Raw genomic sequence first — 22,587 nt, forward strand, 5'->3', positions numbered from 1 at the left:
AGTCGCTAGCTACGAAACGTGCGGACACTGAACGTGTGCTCTTGTGGGAACCTTAGGCTGCGTTTGTTGAATGACAAATCAAGCAGATTCAGCGCCAGGAGTGGAGATAACCAGCTAACATTTACTTCGGCAGTAGACGAGATAGCGTGTGTGTATATGTGTATATATAACTTTGCAGGTCTGTTTCGTTAATAAAAGCTTTTTGTTAGGGCCACGTTCATTTTGGATTGCAGAGGCTGCGCTTTAGTCCAAGCCCATGGCCTATTTTGTCTTGACTTCCCATGGCTAACTCTGCAGCTAATTTATTAGCTACCATGTTATCATATTCGGGGAAGTAGCTGGTTGCCTAATGTGTTTAGTGATGCTGTTGAAGTTTGTAAAGGACGACATTGTTATATAGTTATTGCTGCATATAGAGAGAAAAAATCGGTATCCTGGTCACTTTCTAGTTTATAAATAATTCATTAGCTGGCAGTGAACTTTACCTCATTAATAGCTAGCTGTTTAGCTAGCATTGGAGTACATAAGCTAGATACTTCCGTCGAGGTTTGTTTTGTAGTTGTACTCGTGTGTTAGTTAGTTATTATAGTGAAAGCAGCGACACTTATTTAATTGCTAAGTTTTTAAAGCTACTAATTCTGAAGGTAACATAATATTGGCTAACATTTATTAGTTTGGTAAATTCAGTGTCGAGGTATGTGTGTGTGTGTGTGTGTGTGTGTGTGTGTGTGTTACTCCTACAATTTGCTCTAGTCACCTTAGATGATGATCTTTTGTGTTTTTTTTTTTAATGCCCCTGACTGTCGACCTCGAATATAATGCCATTTATTAGATGTTACATCACCAGGGTGTTTAGTTGTATTACTATATTAGATATTATAAAGTCATATTAGGTATTATAAAGTCCAGTATGTCACTTTTTTCATAAATCAAGTAATATTTGTGTGTTTTATTCTTTAGAGAACCACAAGAGTCGACACTGCAAGTATCAAGATGACCCTGCTGAAGTGGATGTTGAAGCTCTAAATATATACAGCATGGTATGTTTTTGTGGTTTAATTATTTTTTCTTCATGAATCTAAATGCATTTGCATGGATGCCAGTTCAATTGAGGCGTGCAAGACTTTATCTATATATATATATATATATAATCTATTTATATGAATTAATTTGTTGCTTTTGGACAGATCTAGTTTAATTCTGTGAGTTTAGTTTAAATCTATAGTTTCAACAAATTTTTCCTTGCACTTTCTAAAAATCAGTTCTTGGGTCGTATTATTCTTCCCACATAACTATGTAAGTCCTAGCCACTAAATTTGAAAAGATTATTATACCATTCTATTGATGCTTTAGAAAATCTAACGTGAATTTAAATGCTAGTACCTATTATGTCAGACATGCTTAATGTCGTGCTTTAACAAAAATGTAAATAAATCTTTAACATAAAAAATGGATAATTATTCCTTTCGCAAAACTGCCAACCTGCATAAACAACATTCTCATTTTTCCAGGAAAGGAAATAATGTGAAACCTGTTTATGCTGATTGCATATCTGTTTTGAAGGGCTTTTAACTGGAAAAATAAGAACTGGCAGAGAATTTTTAATTTTTTTTTAATAATTTTCCCAAAAGAAATTTAAAAAAATTTTTTTATAATAATTTAGTATTATTTTATTGATGTTTAGAGCTCAGGGGTTGAAATATATTAGGCGGCAACAGTCAGTTCTCATAGTTGTTGTTTTGTAAGCAGGAAAACAGTTCATGGGTAGTTCATATGGGGAACAAAAACTAGCATGGCTGATATGCTATTCTGGTTTATTTTTCATGTCATAAACAGCCATGTTAATTTGACATTCCTCCATAGATGTAAACTCTACTGTGGTAGATAGCTGAACTAACAATAACTTTGTCATAATTCATAAATAGAAATATCTACAGTGGCTACGGAGAGTATTCATACCCCTTTAATTTTTTTCACTCCGTTTCATTGCAACCATTTGCTAAAATCAAAAGTTCATTTTATTTCTCATTAATGTGCACTCAGCACCCCATCTTGATAGAAAAAAAGATGTAGAATTTTTTGCAAATTCATTAAAAAAAAAACAACTAAATATCAAAAGGTCATAAGTATTCAGACCCTTTGCTGTGACACTCATATTTAACTCACTTGTTGTCCATTTCTTTTGATTCTCCTTGAGATGGTTCTACTCATTCCCTGGAGTGCAGCTGTGTTTAATTGGACTTGATTAGGAAAGGCACATACCTGTCTATATAAGTCCTTACTGCACACAGTGCATGTCAGAGCAAATAAGAATCATGAGGTTGAAAGAACTGACCAAGGAGCTCAGACAGAATTTTGGGAAGGCACTGATCTGGCCATGGTTACAAAAGAATTTCTGCAGCACTCAAGGTTCCTAAGAGCACAGTGCCCTCCATAATCCTTAAGTGGAAGAAGTTTGGCACGACCAGAACTCTTCCTAGACCTGGCCGTCCAGCCAAACTGAGCAATTGTGGGAGAAGAGCCTTGGTGACGGAGGTAAAGAAGAACCCAAAGATCACTGTGGCTGAGCTCCAGAGATGCAGTAGAATTGAATGGGGCATGGAAGCCTTTATCTCCACATATACATTACAGCAAAGTGGAATTCTTTTCTTCACATACCCCATCTGGGGTCAGAGTGCAGGGGCAGCTATGATGCAGCACCCCTGGAGCAGGGAGGGCCTTGCAGAGCCTCCACCAGTCGGGGCTCTATGGCAGAGTGGCCAGACGGAAGCCTCTCTTCAGTGCAAGACATATATATTTCCTGCGTTAATTCTAAGCAGTGGCACATTGGCTGTGCCGGGCCTTGAACCCCGCTCCTCCATTCAACAACCCAGAGCCTTAACCAGTTGAGCCACCACTGTTGGGGAGATGGGAGAAAGTTCCAGAAAGTCAACTATCACTGCAGCCCTCCACCAGTCGGGGCTCTCTCCTCAGTGCATGACATATTTCCTGTGTTAATTCTAAGCGGTATGTGTGGAGAAATCCAGGCACCGCTCATCACCTGCCCAATACAATCCCAGCAGTGAAACATGTTGGTGGCAGCATCATGCTATTGGGGTGTTTTTCCACTGCAGGGACAGGACGACTGGTTGCAATTGAAGGAAAGATGAATGCGGCCAAGTACAGACATATCCTGGAAGAAAACCCCTTCCAGAGTGCTCAGGACATAACTGGGCTGAAGGTTCACATTCCAACAAGACAATGACCCTAAGCACACAGCTAAAATAGCAAAGGAGTGGCTTCAGAACATGATGTGACCATTCTTGACTGGCCCAGAAAGAGCCCTGACCTAAACCCAATTGAGCATCTCTGGAGAGACCTGAAAATGGCTGTCCACCAATGTTCACGATCCGACCTGATGGAACTGGAAAGGATCTGCAAGGAAAAATGGCAGAGGATCATGGCTGTACTACCTCAAAGGGGTGCTTCTTCTCAATACTGAGCAAAGGGTCTGAATACTTATGACCATGTGATATTTCAGTTTGCTTGTTTGTTTTTAATAAATTTGCAAAAATTTCTACATGTCTGTTTTTCTCTGTCAAGATGGGGTGCTGAGTGTACATAAATACAAAAATAAAAAACATACCGTACCCATATACGTACCCACTGTATATTCAGGTGCAATGCTATATACTGTAAATATTTAGACATTGTCAATTACATTTTAACAATTTATATTTAAAAATATATATTAATTGCCCATTTCTTCCTAGCATCTATCACGTTAACCCAGTGACTTCACAATTCCTAGTATTACTATTTGTAGTGCAGGCATATACTGCACCCCCAAGTTTTTGTTGGTGTTGGTGGGTTTGTTCCCTTTACTCTTCTCTTCAGGAAATGAAATGCATGCTAGGTTGGATTAAGGTTTAGTGATTTTGATATGACCAGTCATAAACTGTCTACGTTTTTCCTCAATGAAGTGCTTTGTTGTGTTTTGTGAGTTTTGTCATTGTCATGCTGCTTGATGAAGTTGGTCCCCGTTATCAGAGGCATTTCTCTGCAAATTGGCAGAGGAAATGTTTCTTTAAATTCCATATGTGCCTCCTGTACGTCAACTTTGTTCTTCCTTAAAAATGCAGCAGTGTCTGTGGAAGAATGTTTTATTGACTGGTTGAAAAAGTGCCTGATTATACAGGGTTTGTAGGGATCATATTGCTCAACATTGTGAAGCATTTCTGTGAATTCATGACACCATCAGAGAAGTGCTCCTGTACCATCAGACTTCATACAACCTCATATAAGAACTTTGAATGGGTGCCTGTCCTCAGTCTGCCCTTTTGATTTACGTGTCACTTTTGCTTCTGCATTTTGACTTTTTCCATTTCAATTTTTAATAACGGTGAGTTTCTGCTTTTCTAGTATTCAAGTTAACTAATTAGATTTTGAAATTAATACAAACATGGTCAAGGTCACTGCAGAACCAGATGTCTTTCTACAATAGCCTCCTCCCTATTATGTTTTTAGGCATTTGAGACAATAAAAATAGAAACAAGAAGCACTGATTTTGAGCACTCTGAAGATGCCAGGTATCAACATTACAGAATTCTTGGAGTGATGGACCTTGATATAAGGACCAGGAAGAGGTGATGATCTTTGTAGAGTGGCATGTATAATTAGGGGTATGGTGTCCATCTTGTCTGCAGACTAATGCTTGAGTACACATGACTTTTCAAGATGTAAATCGCATGTGATTATGTTCTGTGTTGTAAGGTATGCATAGCACATGTATTGAGTAGAAAGATCGGATTGGTATCTGATTCGCCAAGACACGTTTGTGGCCTAATGTAAATGGAACAGTTTTAACAAATCAGATAGCTATCGGATCAGAGAAAACACATGAAGTGATCAGGTGTAAAAAGGCCCTTTGCCTTTGTTCAGAAATTACTGAAAGAAACATCCTGATATCTATACATGTGGTTAGGCCCATCATAAATTACTTGGTTTTATCAATTTTTGTATCGAATTGCTTATTTAATTTTAAATAAAACTTTAAAAATAGTTATCCTGGAAGATTTGTGATTTTGAAGGGGGAAAAATATACCTCTTATTCCAAAATGCACATGAACTTGTATCCCTAAAATTGGTTAGCATATTGACACCAATCTTGGTGTCAATCCCAGTCATCTGTTTCAGAGGTAAATCTTTTTTGGGCCTGAAACAGTGGCCCAAATTAAACATCTTTCACCACATTTCAACTTCCATAATCTTTCAAATGCCTCGGCATGGATCAGTGACTGCTTAGGATGCTGCCCAAGTCCTCCAAGGTCTGATGTATTGTTTTTTTTGATTACTAAGAGACACGCCTTGTAAGATTGGGTAAGGACAGTGCCACTGTGGAGCTCTGGGGCACCTGACTCACTACCATCCATCAGCACTATGCCTGAAATATTTTATGCAGCTCCAGCAGACCTGCATAGGGCACCTTTCATCTCCGGTTGGAACAAGACTACAGTTGACAAATATGCCAGGACTGGTAATTTGCTACCATTGTTCAAGTTAGCCATCCTTGGTAATCTCTTATTTCATGGGGCTTGAGTAGGAAAATTTCTGAAGATGGGTATGTAATGTTTGAGTTCATGCATGTACACATGTGGTCCTTTTTGTGAGTTGGACAACTTTGGTAAGCAAACTGAGTTCTGATGTATGAAATATTCTACTGCCACCCTTGTATTTTTTAATGTGTTTGGTCCATATGTGTTTGTGTTGTCAGGAATGTGAAAATGAACTGCTACCTCCCCTGACTGTAGTGCCTGCAGAGAAATCAGGTCAATTAGAAAAGCTGCTCAGTGTGACGTGGAATTGATCGAGCTCGTTACTATTCATGAGCTTTTCCACTTGAGACCTCGCCCACAGAATTCACGTAGCTCAGTGAGTTTCCTATACAGCAAGGACGGCTGAACACCAACGGTCAGGATTTTTGTGAGCCAAAACTTAAGCTAATACATTGGTATAAATTTGGCTGCTTATTTAAGGGATAATTGTAAATTGGTAATACTGGGGTATTGTCCGCGGGTATTTGCGAGGCAACGTTGCGAGGCAGCTGACTTTCACCTTCAATGGAATTCTATTGCAGTAATTGAACGGATCTCTCGCAGGTTGATATGAAAGATGTGAATTAAAAGCACAAAATCCGTTGCCATTCACTGCGGTTATTATATAGCCTAATTATATAGATTTAACAGACCTCGGAAGGCCCATTCATGTGAATGAAACTTTTATGCAGCAGCACTCTGAAATGCAGAAAATGCAGGCATGGCTACTAGCCAATGGTGTAATGGTTTCAAAGTGAAAATTTCAGAAGACAATTGCCACAAATGCATTTTATTACGTTTCAAAATGCTTGATGGTTTACTTGAATGGTTAAATTACCATCCAGATACATCCATGGCTAAACGAGCTGGTTGTGGTTCTTCTGTCTCCGTCAGATTCAGGGTCTCATATGGCAATATACCTGAAGAAGCCATTCTGCCACAATTCATGTGCCACAATAGTCATGCTCTAATATCCTAGCGGTTAGCCAATTGGAGCCAAGAGAACTGGCACAAATCGAGCTGAGTCATCCTGCAGGCTTTCTATACCACACTAGATTGGCTTGAAACAAGGTAACCAAGGCATTTTTTCCTCAAAAAAATGTTAGTCCATGGTAAACTTCAGACATTACCACAAAAGTAATGAAATATGTGTGGCAGGGCATCTTTAAGCTGCAGCTAGCATTTGAATTAATTGCTTGGCATATGGGAACAAACTGCCCTCCATATCTAAGCACCTTTCATGTTCCTTCCTGTCTCAATCACGTTACAATCCTGCCTTTCTCACAGTCGTGGAGCCTAGCCGGGACTTGTCTGAATGTCCCGTCAAGTCAATAAGAGCCCCTGGACATTTTATTTTACAACGAGAAGGAGCTGAAGGTGCTTGAGAGAAATCCTGACCCGCTCTACAATGATGCCTGTGTTGCCATTATGAATGAATGGATCTTTTTTTCCTTCACTCAACAATGCTTAGAAACATTGAAAGAAGTTTGTTTTTCCAAGAAAATATTTTTTCTCACTGAATTGTCAGTCCTTCACATAGTTGAGCTGATAAAGTGAACATTACTAATGGTGTGAATGTGGTTCTGTGCTAAATTGCTATTGCAATTAGCTGTGGTAATGATAAGAGATGAACTGAGGAGAGAAAGAAAAGAACAAAGAGCTGTGTGTTAAATGGTAATGCTGAAACATGAAAAGTAAAGAATTAAATCACACTGAGTTATGCCGAGCCTTCCCCCAGTTTTCACTTCATGCTCAGCAAGATGTTCCTTCATGACAAAATCTTCAAGTGGGTTTGCTTAAGGAATGTGGCTGGCCAGAGTCAGAAAGTGCTGTCTGCCTGCTGCTACTGTTATCCTGGGAAATCTTTACATCATTTGGCAAATGCCCTTATCTAGAGAGGTTTATTTTCATGTCATTTGCACAACTGAGCAGTTTGGTTATCTTGGCAGTAGTGGGATTTGAATATATGCCCTTCCAAACCAGCCTCCTAACCACTGAGCTACCTTTTTTTTTTTTTTTCTTTTTCCCAGCTTGCAGTTTTTTCCAGCTTGCAGACTTCCAGCTTCCATACCACATCATGCTACCTTAAGTACCCACACCTTAAGCAAGCGATTTTTGCAGCAAGATTTCTGCTGTTCATTTGCATTCAGTTAGAAACACCAGCTGATGGAGGCTCCTGTCAGAAGGGAGGGGCGAGACCTCCAACATTGACTCTCTTAATTGGTGATTCACTCAGATGATAAAATAAATTAATATATCCAATTAATTTAAATTATATCGGCGGCAGCAAGAAAAAACTCCTTAAGATTATAAGAGGAAGAAACCTTGAGGGGAACCAGGCTCAGAAGAGAACCCATCCTCATTTGGGTGGTTTATGACCTCCATCACAGGGGCCATGAATAGGACCATGTGCCCTAGTTACTGAATTCTACATGGAATGAGAAGAAGCAGCAAGTTGCCAGAATTTTATACAAATTTGCTGAGACCTTTTCAGCACCAGCTCACCCTGTCTCAAACTGTCCATTTCTGCTAGAGAGAACTGTATCAGCAATAGCAACCACAGCAACAATGTTCAACTTTGCCTAGCCACTGGGGAACCACTGGGGAACCACTGGGGAACCTCCACTGTTGTGATCCAACCCCCTAGATGCGTATGTTGCATTGATAGTGCATCATTGCAGAGCCTCAGGAGACATTTTTGTCAACTAATTTAGTGTTGTGAACATATTTAAAAACTGGCCAGAAGTTAAAGCCCACATTTGAAATTTCAATACTACATGTGCTATATTCTCTGAATTTACACTGGGACTACATGGTCCCAGTACCCCTGTTGCACCCAACAGCATCCTAGCCTGAAAGGAAAGTACAGTATATTGACAAATGTTTTGTGATGTCTTCCTTTACATGCACACACATTTTAATGCCATCCCATTCTTAATCCGTGGGGTTTATATTGAATTCTGGGAAAGCTTTCCACAAGGTTTAGCAGTGTATTTATGGGAATTTTTGACCATTTTCCCAGAATTGCATTTGTGAGGTCAGGCACTGATGTTGGAAAAGAAGGTCTGGCTCTGCTCTAATTCATCCCAAAGGTGTTCTATTGGGTTGCCATCCCTAAACTGTTCCCACAAAGTTGGGAGCATGAAATTGTTTGAAACGTCTTGGTATACTTGATTACAGCATGCTTTCACTGGAACTAAGGGGCCAAGCTCAACCCCTGAAAAACAACCCTACACCCGCCTCCAAAAACAGGTCACAATACAGTTAAGTAATACATGTACCGTACTCCTGAGAATCACAAAGCTCAGACTTGTACATCAGATTGCCAGACAGAGACGTAACCAATCATGGTACCACGCTTGAGAGTAGACCATTCTTTTACAAATGTTTGTAGAAGCAGTCTGCATGCATAGGTGCTTGATTTTTAGGCATGAGGCCATGTAAAGGATTTGAACACCTTAATTCAATGATTTGGATGGGTGACCCAGAGTGTGTGTGTGTGTTGCTTCAAATAGTCTGAGAGCAGAGGCTAAATATGTCCAAATCAACTGTTACATGAGATGCCATTGGTCATCAGAAAATCCATTCTTTGGCAGCAGGCCTAAGAGGTACACAGGTGCTCAATGCTTACTGATTCCTCTGGTCTCATTCATGTACTCTGTGCCAACCACTATTTTTTCTTGGATGTGAGATATTGTTCAATATCCTGGCCTTAAGCAACACAATCAGAAGTGAATTATTTGTTAGCTCCTTTTAGAGAGGTCGGCATCAGACAGTGCAACTACTCCAGTCTTGGCGGCAGAAAAGTTAGTGAATGCCGCACATGATGTGATTTTGTAAGTTGGGTATGTGTCTGACTGTAGTGCCTTTTAAGGCCACATGGCCAAAGGTGAGCTATGGTCTACTGATTTCCCTTGCAAGATGCCCTTTACTAAACCCTGTTGTCACATGGGTTGGTTGCACCAACAACTACTCAAATCGCAGTCACTGCTTGCTTTACAATTGTGCCGCTGTGCCATAACTGGAATTTTCCCTTTGAATAATGTTAAGCTTTGCAAGCCTCAAGAGTTACACTGTCTATATTAGTGTTTTTAGGGGAACGATGATCTGGTGTCCAGTTTTTCCCCATTCATTTTATTCATGCAGCAACCAACACGTGTTTTATTTTATTTGAGTGTGTGGCCCCATAACGTTTAGGTAGAGCTCTTCAGTTGCGTAGAAACACCACCAAATGCCACAATACTTTCAGGCATCTTGGCAGACTTTTGAGCTTTTTGTGCTTTAGTTCAAGTCAAGTCAAGAAGCTTTTATTGTCATTTCAACCATATATAGCTGTTGCAGTACACAGTGAAATGAGACCACGTTTCTCCAGGATCAAGGTGCTACATAGAACTAAGACAGGGCTAAGGACATGTAAGTAGTCTTATCCACATAAAGTGCAACTGTGCAACCTGGTGCAAACAGTGCAGGACAAGACAAACAAGATAGTGCAGGACAAAAGACAGTACAGACATGGTTACAAGACAATACAAAAAATTCAATACACAAGACAATAAACAGTAACAGAAACAGCGCCGACCAACCAGTGTAAATGCTGGGCACAGGGTCTACTGATTATTGCAGTAACATTAGAATGAACACAGTTTCTTTGCAGCAGGTCCTTTGGATAATGTATAGAGTTGTGCAAAAAACAGCAAATGACTGAAATATTGTATAGTATGTGCGTAATGGCTGAGATATTGTACAATATGTGCAAAAACAGGTGAAATAAGGTTCTGTTTGTTAATCATGTTTATGTCCCCAGGGACACATTGTTTATGCAGTCAAAAGGATTTTTTTAAGACATGATGAACTTGTACATTGCACAATATTATATCACTTTTTATAGCACATTTTGGAAATTTTGCTGTTTTATGTGGTATAAATGCTTAGAGCATTATGAACAATGCATGTCTGTCTATGACTAAAAATAGAATGCTAGATTTTAAAATGCTTAAATATATGGTAGAACTATGTGCAAGAGAGATTTCGCTTGCAAATATAATTTTTGTCCACTATCATTTCCATGTTTTTGTTTTGTTTTTGGATTTACTATACTTTTTCCCCCCTTTTGTGCAGTTCTTCATACTGGTGAATTGCAGCCCTTCCACTGATGGTCTCTGCAATTTCAGTGAGTAAAGTGTTCATTTGCTACTTTTTTTTTTTTTTACAGTAACAGATGTAATATTATAATAATACTTAAGTAAATTATCTTGCAGAGTCTCCTGACTGTAATGCAGTGACTCATGGGCAGAATTCAGAGATTCAGAATTCATCTGAGTGAAAGATTTTGAGCAAATCAGATGACCAATTTGGACACATGGATCATTTTATTGAAGATGATCTTTCAAGTATGATGGATTCTGTAATTCCTTCATCAGAATTGAACTGTATGAATTCAGTAGCAAATTCTGTGCAAGACACAAACTACGAAACGAGCCATGATGGGGAAAACCATATTATGCCTGAGCAAATTACTTTTTCAAAAACTGAACCACTTGTGTTTGATAAACCATTGTATGGGTCAACACTAGATCCTGCTTTATTGACTGTATCTAGTCTTGAGGATTACTCAGATATTAGCAGCTGTTCTGAAGCAGACTTTGGTCACCTTTTGAATGCCTTGGAAAAAAACCCCGACCAGTCTTCGGAACTTCCAGATGCAGGAAATTCAAGGGATAAAAATGAATTGGAAATAGAGGCAGCAAGTGACCATGCTACAGAAAAGCAAAATGATGTGTGTAGAGCTTCCGAGACAGAGGTTGAAGGACGAGGTGGCAGTCTTGATAATGTAATAGATGGTGATGACCGAGAAAAAAGGAACCTCTTGAATATTGAATTTCAGTGCTCAGATCCCAAGACCACAGAAGGTGAAAATGGGTACCCTTTGAAAACTGAGGAGCAAACAAAAGGAGGATTTCTTTTCCAGACCTCAAACTGTGGTGTTACTGAAAGTAGTGAGATTTGCAAAGACACTACACAAATAAGTTCTGTTTGTGCTTTGGATATAAATGGTGCACATCCGAGTACAGAAGATGGCAAGGAGAATACCAATAGCAATGAAAATATAGGTGTACAAAATGATTGCCACTTAAAAGGGAACACCACTTGTGAGGCCAAAAACAATACTCCAGAATATAAATTTAAACATGATGTTAAAAACACTGCTCATGGTAATGAACCGGAGTATAACAGGACAAAGAACAGTGAAGAGGTTGAACACAGCAGTTTTGAATTCTTACAGTCATGTTTTGGTTTTACCAGTCTGGGCAGTACAAAATCGGCCCCAGATGCTGCAAATGTTTTACTGTCTGAGAATATGACTCAGGATTCCCAGAATTGTGAAGTTAATCATTCACAACCGCCTGTTCTTGTAAGTGCCACACTTGAATCTGTAACCGGAGCTCAGATAAAAGAGGCATCAGATAATGGTCTGCTGGAACCCACTATACAAAGAACCTGCAGGAGCACTTCTGTGTCTCAGGATCCTGGACAACAAAGTGAGCCTTTAGAAGACCAATTCATTAAGGGCTTAGCCAGAATCGAAAGTACCCATGACACTGGAATTATAATCAGTGCTTCCTTGCTGTCCTCCAAGAAGTTCATGAGAAAACTACAGCCTGTTGTTCTTGTAAAGACAACCAAGCATAATGCTAAAGATGGAAAAATGTACATTTGTTCTGTGTGCCAGAAGAACTGGCAGGATTTGGATGAACTTATTGAACATCACCATTGTGAACATTTTGAGCATGCATTTCAGTATTGCCTCACCTGTGGAGCCTATATTTCTACTGGAACATTGGCAGAACATTTGTGTAAACAAAAAGATATGCAACTGTCTACAGTATTGTCATCTACCAAACAACTTACAGAGAAGCTTAATGCGAAATACCTATGTAAGTACTGCGAAAAACCGTTCATTAAAGTATCTTACCATCAAGATCACGAGCAAAGGCACAGAAATGTAACACAGCATAGGTGTATTTGTTGTGGCTTATACTTCAGTAATGCTAAAAAACTTCTTACACACAAACAAAAGGTCAAATGCTCTCCTTTGATACGAGAACCCAATAAACAGAGAAAAGTTTCAGAAAAGGTCCCAAAAGATCAAACTAAACCGACTTTTACGATTCACGATTGTTTTGTGAAACTTGTAGACATAAACAAGGACAGGCCATCTCCACAAAAAATAGATTGCTCTATTTGTGGAAAAAGTTTCAAACTCCGAGCACAACTGAAGGTACACCTTAGGTCACACACCAGTGGAAATCCTTTTAAGTGTACAAAGTGTAAGAAGGTTTTTAAGTATTCCTGGAATCTTGACAAACATCATAAGGAGCTATGTTCTGGAAATGCCACAAAGCAACGTATTACTGACCCATCTATTAGAGGTAGATTTATTAGTGGGTTTGCTTGTCCCATTTGTCCACGGATCTTTAGGTACTCCTACAACCGAACTAGACACATGCGACAGCAGTGTTTGAAAGAATATATGCGAAAAGGAAAAGGAAAAGTGGGAAATAGGTATAAATGCCCTATGTGCGACGAAACATTTTCCATGTCTTGTAATCGGAATAGGCATATTAAAAACAGATGCTTTGAGCAATATAAACTACTGAGAATAAGATGCAAAACAAAACTGGTAGAGGAAAATATCAAAGAGGAAAAAGAGGAAAAGCAAGTGCTGCCAACCGAGAATTTGTCAAGTTTTAAATGTAAAGTGTGCTCTGCTTCATTTGCGCACAAATCTGGAGTCTATAGGCATATGAAGAAACACTCACTGCTTCAGCGTTCTACAGCACAAGTGGGAAAACATGACTGCCCTACTAATGTGAAAGAACCAGACTCAAACAATGAAGCACCTCAAAACCAAGAGTGTTCAAGCCCAAATTCTTCTGATATGGTCACTAGTCCCCCTATCCTTTGCAGTTTCTGTGATAAAAGCTTCATTTCAAGCGAGTCATTGAAGAATCATCTGCAGCTACATGTGGGAAAGAAACCCTTCCGCTGCTTGGAGTGTGGAAAAAGTTTCATACGACGTGGACACTTAATAACTCACAAAAATATCCACAAGCGAAGGATACAGTGTTCTGTCTGTAAAAAAATTGTGCCTACTATTGCCGATTTGTTGAAACATAGACAGTCCCACATAACAAAGGGCATGCTTCAGTGCCCTGATTGCCCAAAGCAATTCAAGTTTCCTGTGTACTTGCTCCGACATGTTGCAACTCATGCAAAGAAAGAACGCATGCTGAAGTCCCCGACCAAAAAGTCTGCAGATGAACATGTGAAAGAAATAGGGAGTAATAAGGAGCCCTTTATTTGTGGAATATGTCAAAAGGCATTTGTTGATTCTGAAGCAATCAGTGAGCACTGTTTAAGTCACCTTCCAAAACCTTCTGTTTCCAAGTGCCCAGTTTGCAAACACAATTTCACAAGTCGAGCTACGCTGATTCGGCATTTCCGTCTGCACACTGGTGAAAAACCTTTTCCCTGCAAGATCTGTGGAAAGCATTTTAAGCGGAAGGAACCTCTCGCACTTCATGCAGTGAAATGCAAGGGACCAAAGGAAAAACCTATCTCTACATTAACCACCGCTCAAACACAACAGAAATGTGAAGTAACAGCGGTGTCGAAGTCAGGAAAAGTTCCAAAACAATTTAGATGCTCATACTGCCCACACATTTTTGCCAGGTCAAGTTATTTGAAGATGCATGAAAATGCTCACTTGGCTAACAATCTTGTATCATGTTATAAGTGTGGGAAATATTACAAAAAGAATAAGATCTATGGACATCGGAAACGCTGCACCGCCAAGGAATCCAGTTCAGGAGAGGCATCCAAAAGTGAACAATCTGGAATTGCACACGAGAGTAAATGTACTAATTTAGTTGTTCCAAACAGAACATGTAGAATACCGAAAGATATAGGGACAAACAACAAGGATCGTTTAAAGGAGCGATGCCCACATTGTCCTAAACGTTTCCAGTACAGGTCTATCTTACTAAGACATCTTCATTCTCACTTGGGAAAACAGCAATTTGCATGTACCCATTGTAATCAGAAATATAGCAATAAGAGCTCCTGTCAACAGCATGAGGCCTTGTGTGATGGCGTATTGAGGCAACATGAAGCAAAAAGCCTGAATGAATCTGAAGAAACCAAACATATTCCAGATTTGCAGAGTGCATCCAGTCTAAAGCAATGCACAGTAATCATTGGCAAAAATGGTGAAGAGTTGAAGTGCAATTTTTGCACAAAAACTTTTACAAAAGCTAGAAATCTCAGACGGCACATTCTTACTCACACAGAAGTCAAGCCCTATCGTTGTAAAACGTGTGAAAATTGTTTTTCTCGATATGATCACCTGAAGTATCACCAGAATCGATGTAGAGGCAAAAAGCAACAACTTGATGTGAATCTTGAACAGAAAGCCCATCATGCTGGCTCTCAAGCCAAGAAACAGACACAGAGTGATGTGTTTGAATGCAGCTCTTGTTCAAAGATGTTCTCTTCGCACACCAACTTAACAAGGCACTTTTCCATGCTACATTCTACTTTCAAACCATTTTCTTGTAAAAGATGTGGTAGTGAATTTACCTCTCAGGACAGCCTGAAGAGACACAGCGTCAGGGGGAATTGTAGGATGTCCTTAGCAGAGTGTGGGGAACAAGGGAAAATGCCAACAGCATCAAATACTCAAGTGCAACCTTGCAGAGAAACATCCAAACTCATGCAACGTATAGAGGGGCACTTCTCCAATAAATGGAAGTTCCTGTGTGAGTACTGTCCACGACGCTTTAAAACCCAAACGCAATTAAAAATGCATACCCGTCTTCATACAGGGGAAAAGCCATTTGGTTGTGCCAGCTGTGATGAACGTTTCATCAGAAGAGACTATTTAAAGCGGCATTTGACTAAATGTAGTGGGAAAAGACAAGGTCCTAAGGTGCTTTGTGACAAATGTGGGGGATTGTTTACACAAGAAGCTCTTGAACAGCATCAAAAAAACTGTATCATCAGCCTAAAATCTACAGACTGCCCTGTAAATGTAAGCAGTATTTCCAGCCATTCAAAGGTCAAGGCATTTTCCTGTGTCAGCTGTAATGAACACTTTTTGCTGTTCTCCCAGCTTCAGCAGCATATTTTAACAAAACACGTATCTGATGGACTACAGCCGTCAGGTATTCCCGAGTATGAGACATTATCAAGTAATTTGCCCATTAAGGAGGAACCAGTAGATGATGATGATTGTGCTGAAAACTTGCAGGACAGCTCTCAAATATATGCTAACAGTGGGTCTGAAAATACTGCTTGTGCAAGGGAGAAACCATTTGAGTGTGAGCAATGTAACATGAGGTTTATAAACAACGGTGGGCTTGGTATGCATATGCGCATTCATACAACAATATACCCACTTTCTTGCCAAAAATGCAACAAGGGGTTTTGGAGCAAAAATGTACAACAGAAACACATGAGAAAATGTAAGGGTTTAAAAGACTCAAGAAATGAATCTAGCACAATTGATGCGGTTTCATCGGAATTGGAGTGTACTCCTAATGACGAAGTCCTAGTCTTTAATGAAGGCTCAAACACAACAGGAACTGGTGTGCTCCAGACAAAGTTTTCATGCAAAGACCAGGATAAAGGAAATGCGGACAAAGAAGATGCAGTTGTTCACAAATATCAGTGCTCTGAATGTGAGCAAAGTTTTACAGACGGGCTTATGCTTATAAGTCATCTTGAGGCTCATGGACGTGAAGATCAGGAGCGTAGATTAGGGAAAAGCCACCGCTGTCACATTTGTGGTAAGATCTTTGATCATGCAGGCATGCTGCAAAGACATGTGAAAACCCAGCATCCGGAAACGGTTAAGAATACCTGCCCAGAATGCTTTAAAAGTTTTCGCTTTCCCTCTGATTTGGACATACACAGATCTTGCCATGACCCTAATCGGCCTTTTGTTTGTGAAACATGTGATTTGAGGTTTTGGACTTCTAAATCCTTGAGTACTCACCAAAGGCTGACTCACTCAGATGGTGAACCCCTCAAAACAGTCAAGCCTATTATGAAACCAGAAGGGTTGTCTTCTAAATTATTTACTTGCTATCCCTGTAATAAAGTTTACACTATCAGAAGATCTTATATGAAACACTGCAGGGCTAAACATAAGGGGCGTTCAGAAAGCCTTGGTGATGTTAAAAATGCTACCACTGAACCTCAGTTGAACAACAACGAATCAGATGGAAGTGATGCAGACGATAAAGATGTTAGCGATGATGACTCTGACTCTGCCCCTTATTTTCCTTGTCATGTCTGTGGTAAAACATTCCTGACATCAGAAGGTCTTGAGGATCATCAAAGATGCCATCTTGGGGAAAAGCCCTATGAATGTGAAGAATGTGGCAAATGCTTTATTCAGCTTGTAAACTTACAGCAGCATCAGCGCAGTCACAAATCTGAATTTCAGTGTCAAATGTGTGGTAAAGGTTTTGTTTCACTCTTTGCATTGCGCAAACATAAGCACACTCATGTTCGAAAACATCCCCATCGATGCACAAAATGTAGCTTGAGTTTCACGCGATCTTCACAGCTGACTGAACACATGACCACGCATCGTGAGGAAAATTTTCCTTGTGACCTTTGCCACAAAAACTTTTCCTGCAAATCGAGCCGAGCCGAACACCGGAAAATCCACACGGAGGCAGACGAAGAGCTTCCTCCTTTAATTCCTCCAGCAAAGCAAATATCTCCACCAGTGTCAATCAGCCCTTCATTAAGTACTGTTCAGCAATACAACTATTGCTGTGAAATTTGTCATGTGCGATTTCCAGATCCTGAGCAGCTCTCAGAGCATGGCTGTAGTCCAGCAAAAGAACGCCCATACTCGTGTAAAGACTGTAACAAGCATTTCTTGCATGGTTCTCATCTTAAAAAACATCAGCTCACTCATCAGTTATCTGGAACTCGGTCCTTTCAGTGTAATAGTTGTCACATGAGCTTTAGTCACCGCCATCACTTTCTGACCCATTTGCAAATACATGGTGGTGAGGAGCCTTCCAAATCTCAAGTTGATAAAGTGAAAATATTGAACACAGATGATTCAAATCAGAACAAAATTTACAGATGCCCGATATGTCCTGAGAGTTTCTCTCAAGTGTTGGAGCTGGCAAATCACCTATCTGTACATGCAAATATGTGCAATGTTTGTAACAAGACATTTTCAACTAAGCAACAACTTGAGAAACACGAACAGAGCCATTTGTCTGCAGCTACACAGTATGAGTGCACAGAATGTGGAAAGAGCTTCCTTGGAAGTGATGCCTTCCGCCAACATTATTGTGTTCACCAAAAACATCTTTCATGTTCATCCTTGTCAACCACTGATAGAAAGAGATGTGTAGAAAATTCTTTTGATGTACTCACTAATAACGAAGAAGAGGAGGAGGTTGATGTTGGAGAAGACTTTTATAATTGCCCTACCTGCAACAAACGATTTCCTTCCAACACCGCTTTAAAGGAGCATCAAAAGTTACACGTATTTGACCGTCCTTTCAAGTGTCTGGTTTGTGGAAAAAGCTTTGCTAAAAAAAAGTATCTTACACAGCATCAGCAAAAACACAACGAGCAGCCATATCAATGTGATTTGTGCACCTCTTCCTTCAAAACAGAACAGTCACTTTTGTCCCACCGTAAAACCCATGATGCAGATCGTAATTACCGCTGCTCAATTTGTGACAAATCATATAGAACACCATATGATCTTTCAAGGCATGAACAGAAGCATCCTGAATTGCAAAAGTTTACCAAAGTAAGCGGTGACCACAGATGTGATATGTGCTATAAATCTTTCAGCCTGCTTTCTCAACTGAGACAGCACCAGGAAACTCACGTCGGGCAAGTTGTTTATGAATGCACGGAGTGCGACAAAGCATTTGCTTTTCTACATCTTTTAGAAGAACATCAGCAAACTCATGGGACTTCAACAGATACTTTCCAATCTCAGTCACCATCTGAAATTCTCTTTCAAAGTCCAGTTATTGAGTAAAGTGTACTATAAAGTATTTCCTGCAATGCAGGTGATTCTTAGTCATTCAATTTTCTGAACACATTCAAACTGTATAGATTCTTCTCATGTTATGGGTACATGCTATTCCATTTTAAGTCATGTGCTTCTTTTCCTAGGTTTTTTTTATTATAGTGTTCTGATATGTACATATACAAGCAGGTTGTTTTTACTGCTGCAATTCAGAGGACTACCTACTGAACTTCTAGTGTTTATAGAGAACTCCAGATAAATTTGTTACTGTACTAAAATTAAGAAGTGGGATAAAATTTGCATGCATGACATGCTGTGTAAATATAACATCACTACAAAATAGCGTTATAATTGGGTTTATACAGCAGAATTAAATATCCATCCAAAAACTGTTGACTTAATTTTTTTGGTATTTATTCAAATGTTTTTTGTTAATTCGCAGACCCAAGTTGTTTGAATTCATTTTATTTTATAGTAATTTTCTCATGCCCTAATAACTGGTTTTACATGTAACAAACATGAAATTGATAGGATTGTTAGGGTTGTATATACGCCTTTGTATGTTTAAATGTGATTCTTGGTATCTACTGTTTTCTTAGGAACATTTTATTCTATTTTGTTCATAACTGTTAATCTTCTATTTGCTTATCAGGTGGTTAAGAACACCTACCAAGCACTTCATGACATGGTGTAGTTACAACATGGCAAGTGACTACATGTTTGTGTGTGTTTTTATATATATATCCAAATGTAACTTTCTTTTTCTTTTCTTTTTTTATATTTTAAACAATTTTTAGACCGTTATGGGTGTATTCAAATTTCAGTTGTGGATAATAAAGCCATTTGAATATAGCTGTCATTAGTGGTCTGTCTGTCAGGATTTTCATAGTATCTAAGCAGATTCTCAAATCCTAATACTGGTCACATTGTATTGACTGACTTTAATTTAAAAAAAAAAAAAAGGTCAACCACTTAGGAAGATCACAATATTAGTAACTGTATCATTAGGCTAAAGTGTTTTAAAATGTTAGCTATTCAAGAAAAAAAGCTTTGTTATTGACCAGCGAATCCAATTTTGCAATTCCTGATTATTTTTTATTACGGTTTTGTATGGAAATTAAACCTGTTAATAGCCACTCAACACGTTAGTCAAATTATTTAATGCAAGCTAAATTACAAAATATTACAATTTTATGGTATATAATTTTTAAAAGTATCCCCTGGAAGTCCAGTGGCCGGATCCTACACAATCATCACCGCTGCCTAGGCTTGATTAATGGATGGGATAAAGCAGAAATGGCAAAATCTGTGCCAAATGAAATATGCAGACCAGATGATCCACTGTAGTGACCCCGAACAGGGAGCAGCCAAAAGAACATTAACAACATAATTATTAACAGTCAGGAACGCTATGCCATTTCTTTTTATTGTAAGCTGCGGTATAACTGCTTGCATTTTCAGAGAAAGGACATCAGGATTGTTTTGGATTCAGATTCATAAGAAGCTAATAGCAAATTAAGTGGTTTATTAGTTCTGTGTATAACTGGACACTATTAAAAATCCATACATTAAGATTTTGCTTTCACACCACAATTAACACCTCATATTCATTAAATACATTATAACTTTGCATGTATTCAAATGTTTACAACATTTTTTTTTACAAATGTTTAGACATTTACAGCATTTAGCCCTTGTCCATGATAACTTGGTTGTATTTTGTATCTCATTTTATATACTACTGAGCAATTAAGATTTAAGGGCCTTTCTCAGGGGCCCAGTGGTGGCAGCTTGGTGGGACCTGTGATTCAAATGCATAACCTTATGCTCAGTAGCACCCTAACCAGTCACCTACCACATCTTTGAAGTTTCAGACCTGACAAATTTGATTAGTCCTCAGGAGCTCTCGTTTGCATTATTATAAACTGTTGAAGAAATGACATTATTTGCATTTACATTATTTACTGTAAAGTGTCACCCAAATGAGGATGGGTTCCCTTTCGTGCCTGGTTCCTATAAAGGTTTCTTCCTTTTTGAGCTATCGCTGACACGTCCACAAGGAGCCCTCACTTTGTCACTTTGAAATATGAGTGAGAATTTTTTAGTTTAGCCATGTGAAAGTCAAACAATGTGTATATGATATTTCAGTCATTAAATAGGTATATATCATCAGTTAACTATATTATGGATTTCACCATAAATGGAATAAAGAATGAATGCCACATGAATAGACGCATATAGGGCTATATTGCTATATGACTTTTCTGAGCTTCTTGTAAAATTATGGTCCTACAGTGGTCTTGGTGTTAGTCAGTTTATGCATCACTATTTTTATTTGTTTACCATATTTAACAATAGACATTGTCATGAAAACAAACTAACTGGCATCTGAATATAGATTTAGATTCCTAATCAGCAAGTGCCAGCAGTTAGTGTTAAGGAAGATCTCGCTGAGATACGATGAGGAACAAACACAGTGAATAGGCAAATTCTAGTGTCAGCTGTCCCCTTTTTACCCCATGTGAGTGTGTGTTCATACAACCACCCTGGTTACTGATGATGTTTCCCTTTATCACCTCAGACTTAGTCAGGCAAGGCCACATTACATTTTCAGTTATTATCAAGCACATGCACACATACTCCCAAAGCTAGAACATCAAGTTCCCATCTTTCTAGCATGTACAAAGTCAACAGCTGGAACAAGGGCATCTTTTTCTTTATCCCTAGTCTGACACATTGAATTTATTGTAAATGAACAATTATCATATAGAAACATTATTATATCATTATTATATATTTATATTTTATTTAGGACAAACTATATAAATAAAATTGTAACAATTTCTTAAGGCATTCAAAGTCTAGATCAAAACAGATTAGATGAAACATCAGACATCATCTTTCCCTTGGGTTTTTAATGACATTCATTAAATAAAACATAGACAATGGATATATACACTGCTTTTATTCCCTGAAGGATAGGCCCCTCTGGTTTGAGCATATCAAAGGATAAGAAGAGAAACGCACAACTCAAATTAGTGACAAAACAGTCATTATCAAAACCATATCTACAAGGTTAAGCTACAAATCTACACTAAGAACATGTCCCTATTTTTGTGAGGGACAGACCTCGTTCGATGGCATGTAAGGAAATAAACCTAAGCTAAGCTAATTTATCCACCATCATTTGTCAATGCCAGAGCATAGTCAGTTTGTGTTGGATCCGGCGGAAAGTCCATGTCTCGAAATTGCTCTCTCCACTCATCTAATTTGTCCTCTGTTCTCTGCAGAAGCCGGTATTCTTTTTGCCAATTGAGGGCTGAAGTTTCCAGGTGTTGCAAAGCTGTGGACAGTAGCTGATGAATGCATGTGGCACACAACAACAATAAAAACCCCATTAAGATGATGGGCAACAGAGTGTGTATCAGCCAATACCCCCAGCCTCTACAGAAAGCAGTAAATCAGCTGAACAAAGAATTATCAGCCTGTGGAGTGGGTCTGATTCTCATATGATCGAATACGTCAGTAATGTTGGCAGATACACCAGTTATATTGAAACAGCATGAGATGACAAACATTTTACACACGCCTCCTTTTTCTGGCGTGAGCATGTCTAACACTAGGAGATTCTGTACTACTGTGGTTTGGAATCGTGACAGTTCACCAGTGATAAATGTAGCTAATGTCTCTGTGTTCTTTGCCAGGGTCAAGTCCATATAGGAAGATCTTGTTCAAGACTGCTGAAGTTCCTCCTCCTAGGAACTCTGACTATCCCACATTCTCTAATGGGCTGGTCCATGGGTCCGCTAGCATGTCACCTTTGTACTTGGGTACTGCTCTCTTTCGTCTAGTGTTGATCTTATGTTTGGGCATGAATACTGATGTGCCAGTAGTGAGGAGAGCTAGAATACATTCATTCATTCATTCGTTCATTTT

General features: G+C 39.0%; 1 protein-coding gene across 7 annotated transcripts in view; it reads left to right on the forward strand.

The window, feature by feature from the left end:
- Window positions 1–22,587, forward strand: part of znf1035 (zinc finger protein 1035) — a 35,804-nt gene that overhangs the window by 383 nt on the left and 12,834 nt on the right. For 2 of the 7 annotated variants that reach the window (XM_027153701.2, XM_047811428.1), the window contains exons 2-4: window positions 961–1,040; window positions 10,692–10,743; window positions 10,832–19,503. In XM_027153701.2, coding sequence (XP_027009502.2) covers window positions 10,933–18,660 — 7,728 coding nt within the window. In that variant the 5' untranslated portion in view covers window positions 961–1,040; window positions 10,692–10,743; window positions 10,832–10,932 and the 3' untranslated portion in view covers window positions 18,661–19,503. Of the gene's footprint in view, window positions 1–3; window positions 179–960; window positions 1,041–10,691; window positions 10,744–10,816; window positions 19,504–22,587 lie in introns of those variants that run through there. The other 5 variants (XM_047811431.1, XM_047811432.1, XM_047811429.1 and 2 more) reach the window with 4 other exon arrangements.

This window comes from Tachysurus fulvidraco, chromosome 3 (assembly GCF_022655615.1).
Source record: "Tachysurus fulvidraco isolate hzauxx_2018 chromosome 3, HZAU_PFXX_2.0, whole genome shotgun sequence".
NCBI lineage: Eukaryota > Metazoa > Chordata > Actinopteri > Siluriformes > Bagridae > Tachysurus > Tachysurus fulvidraco.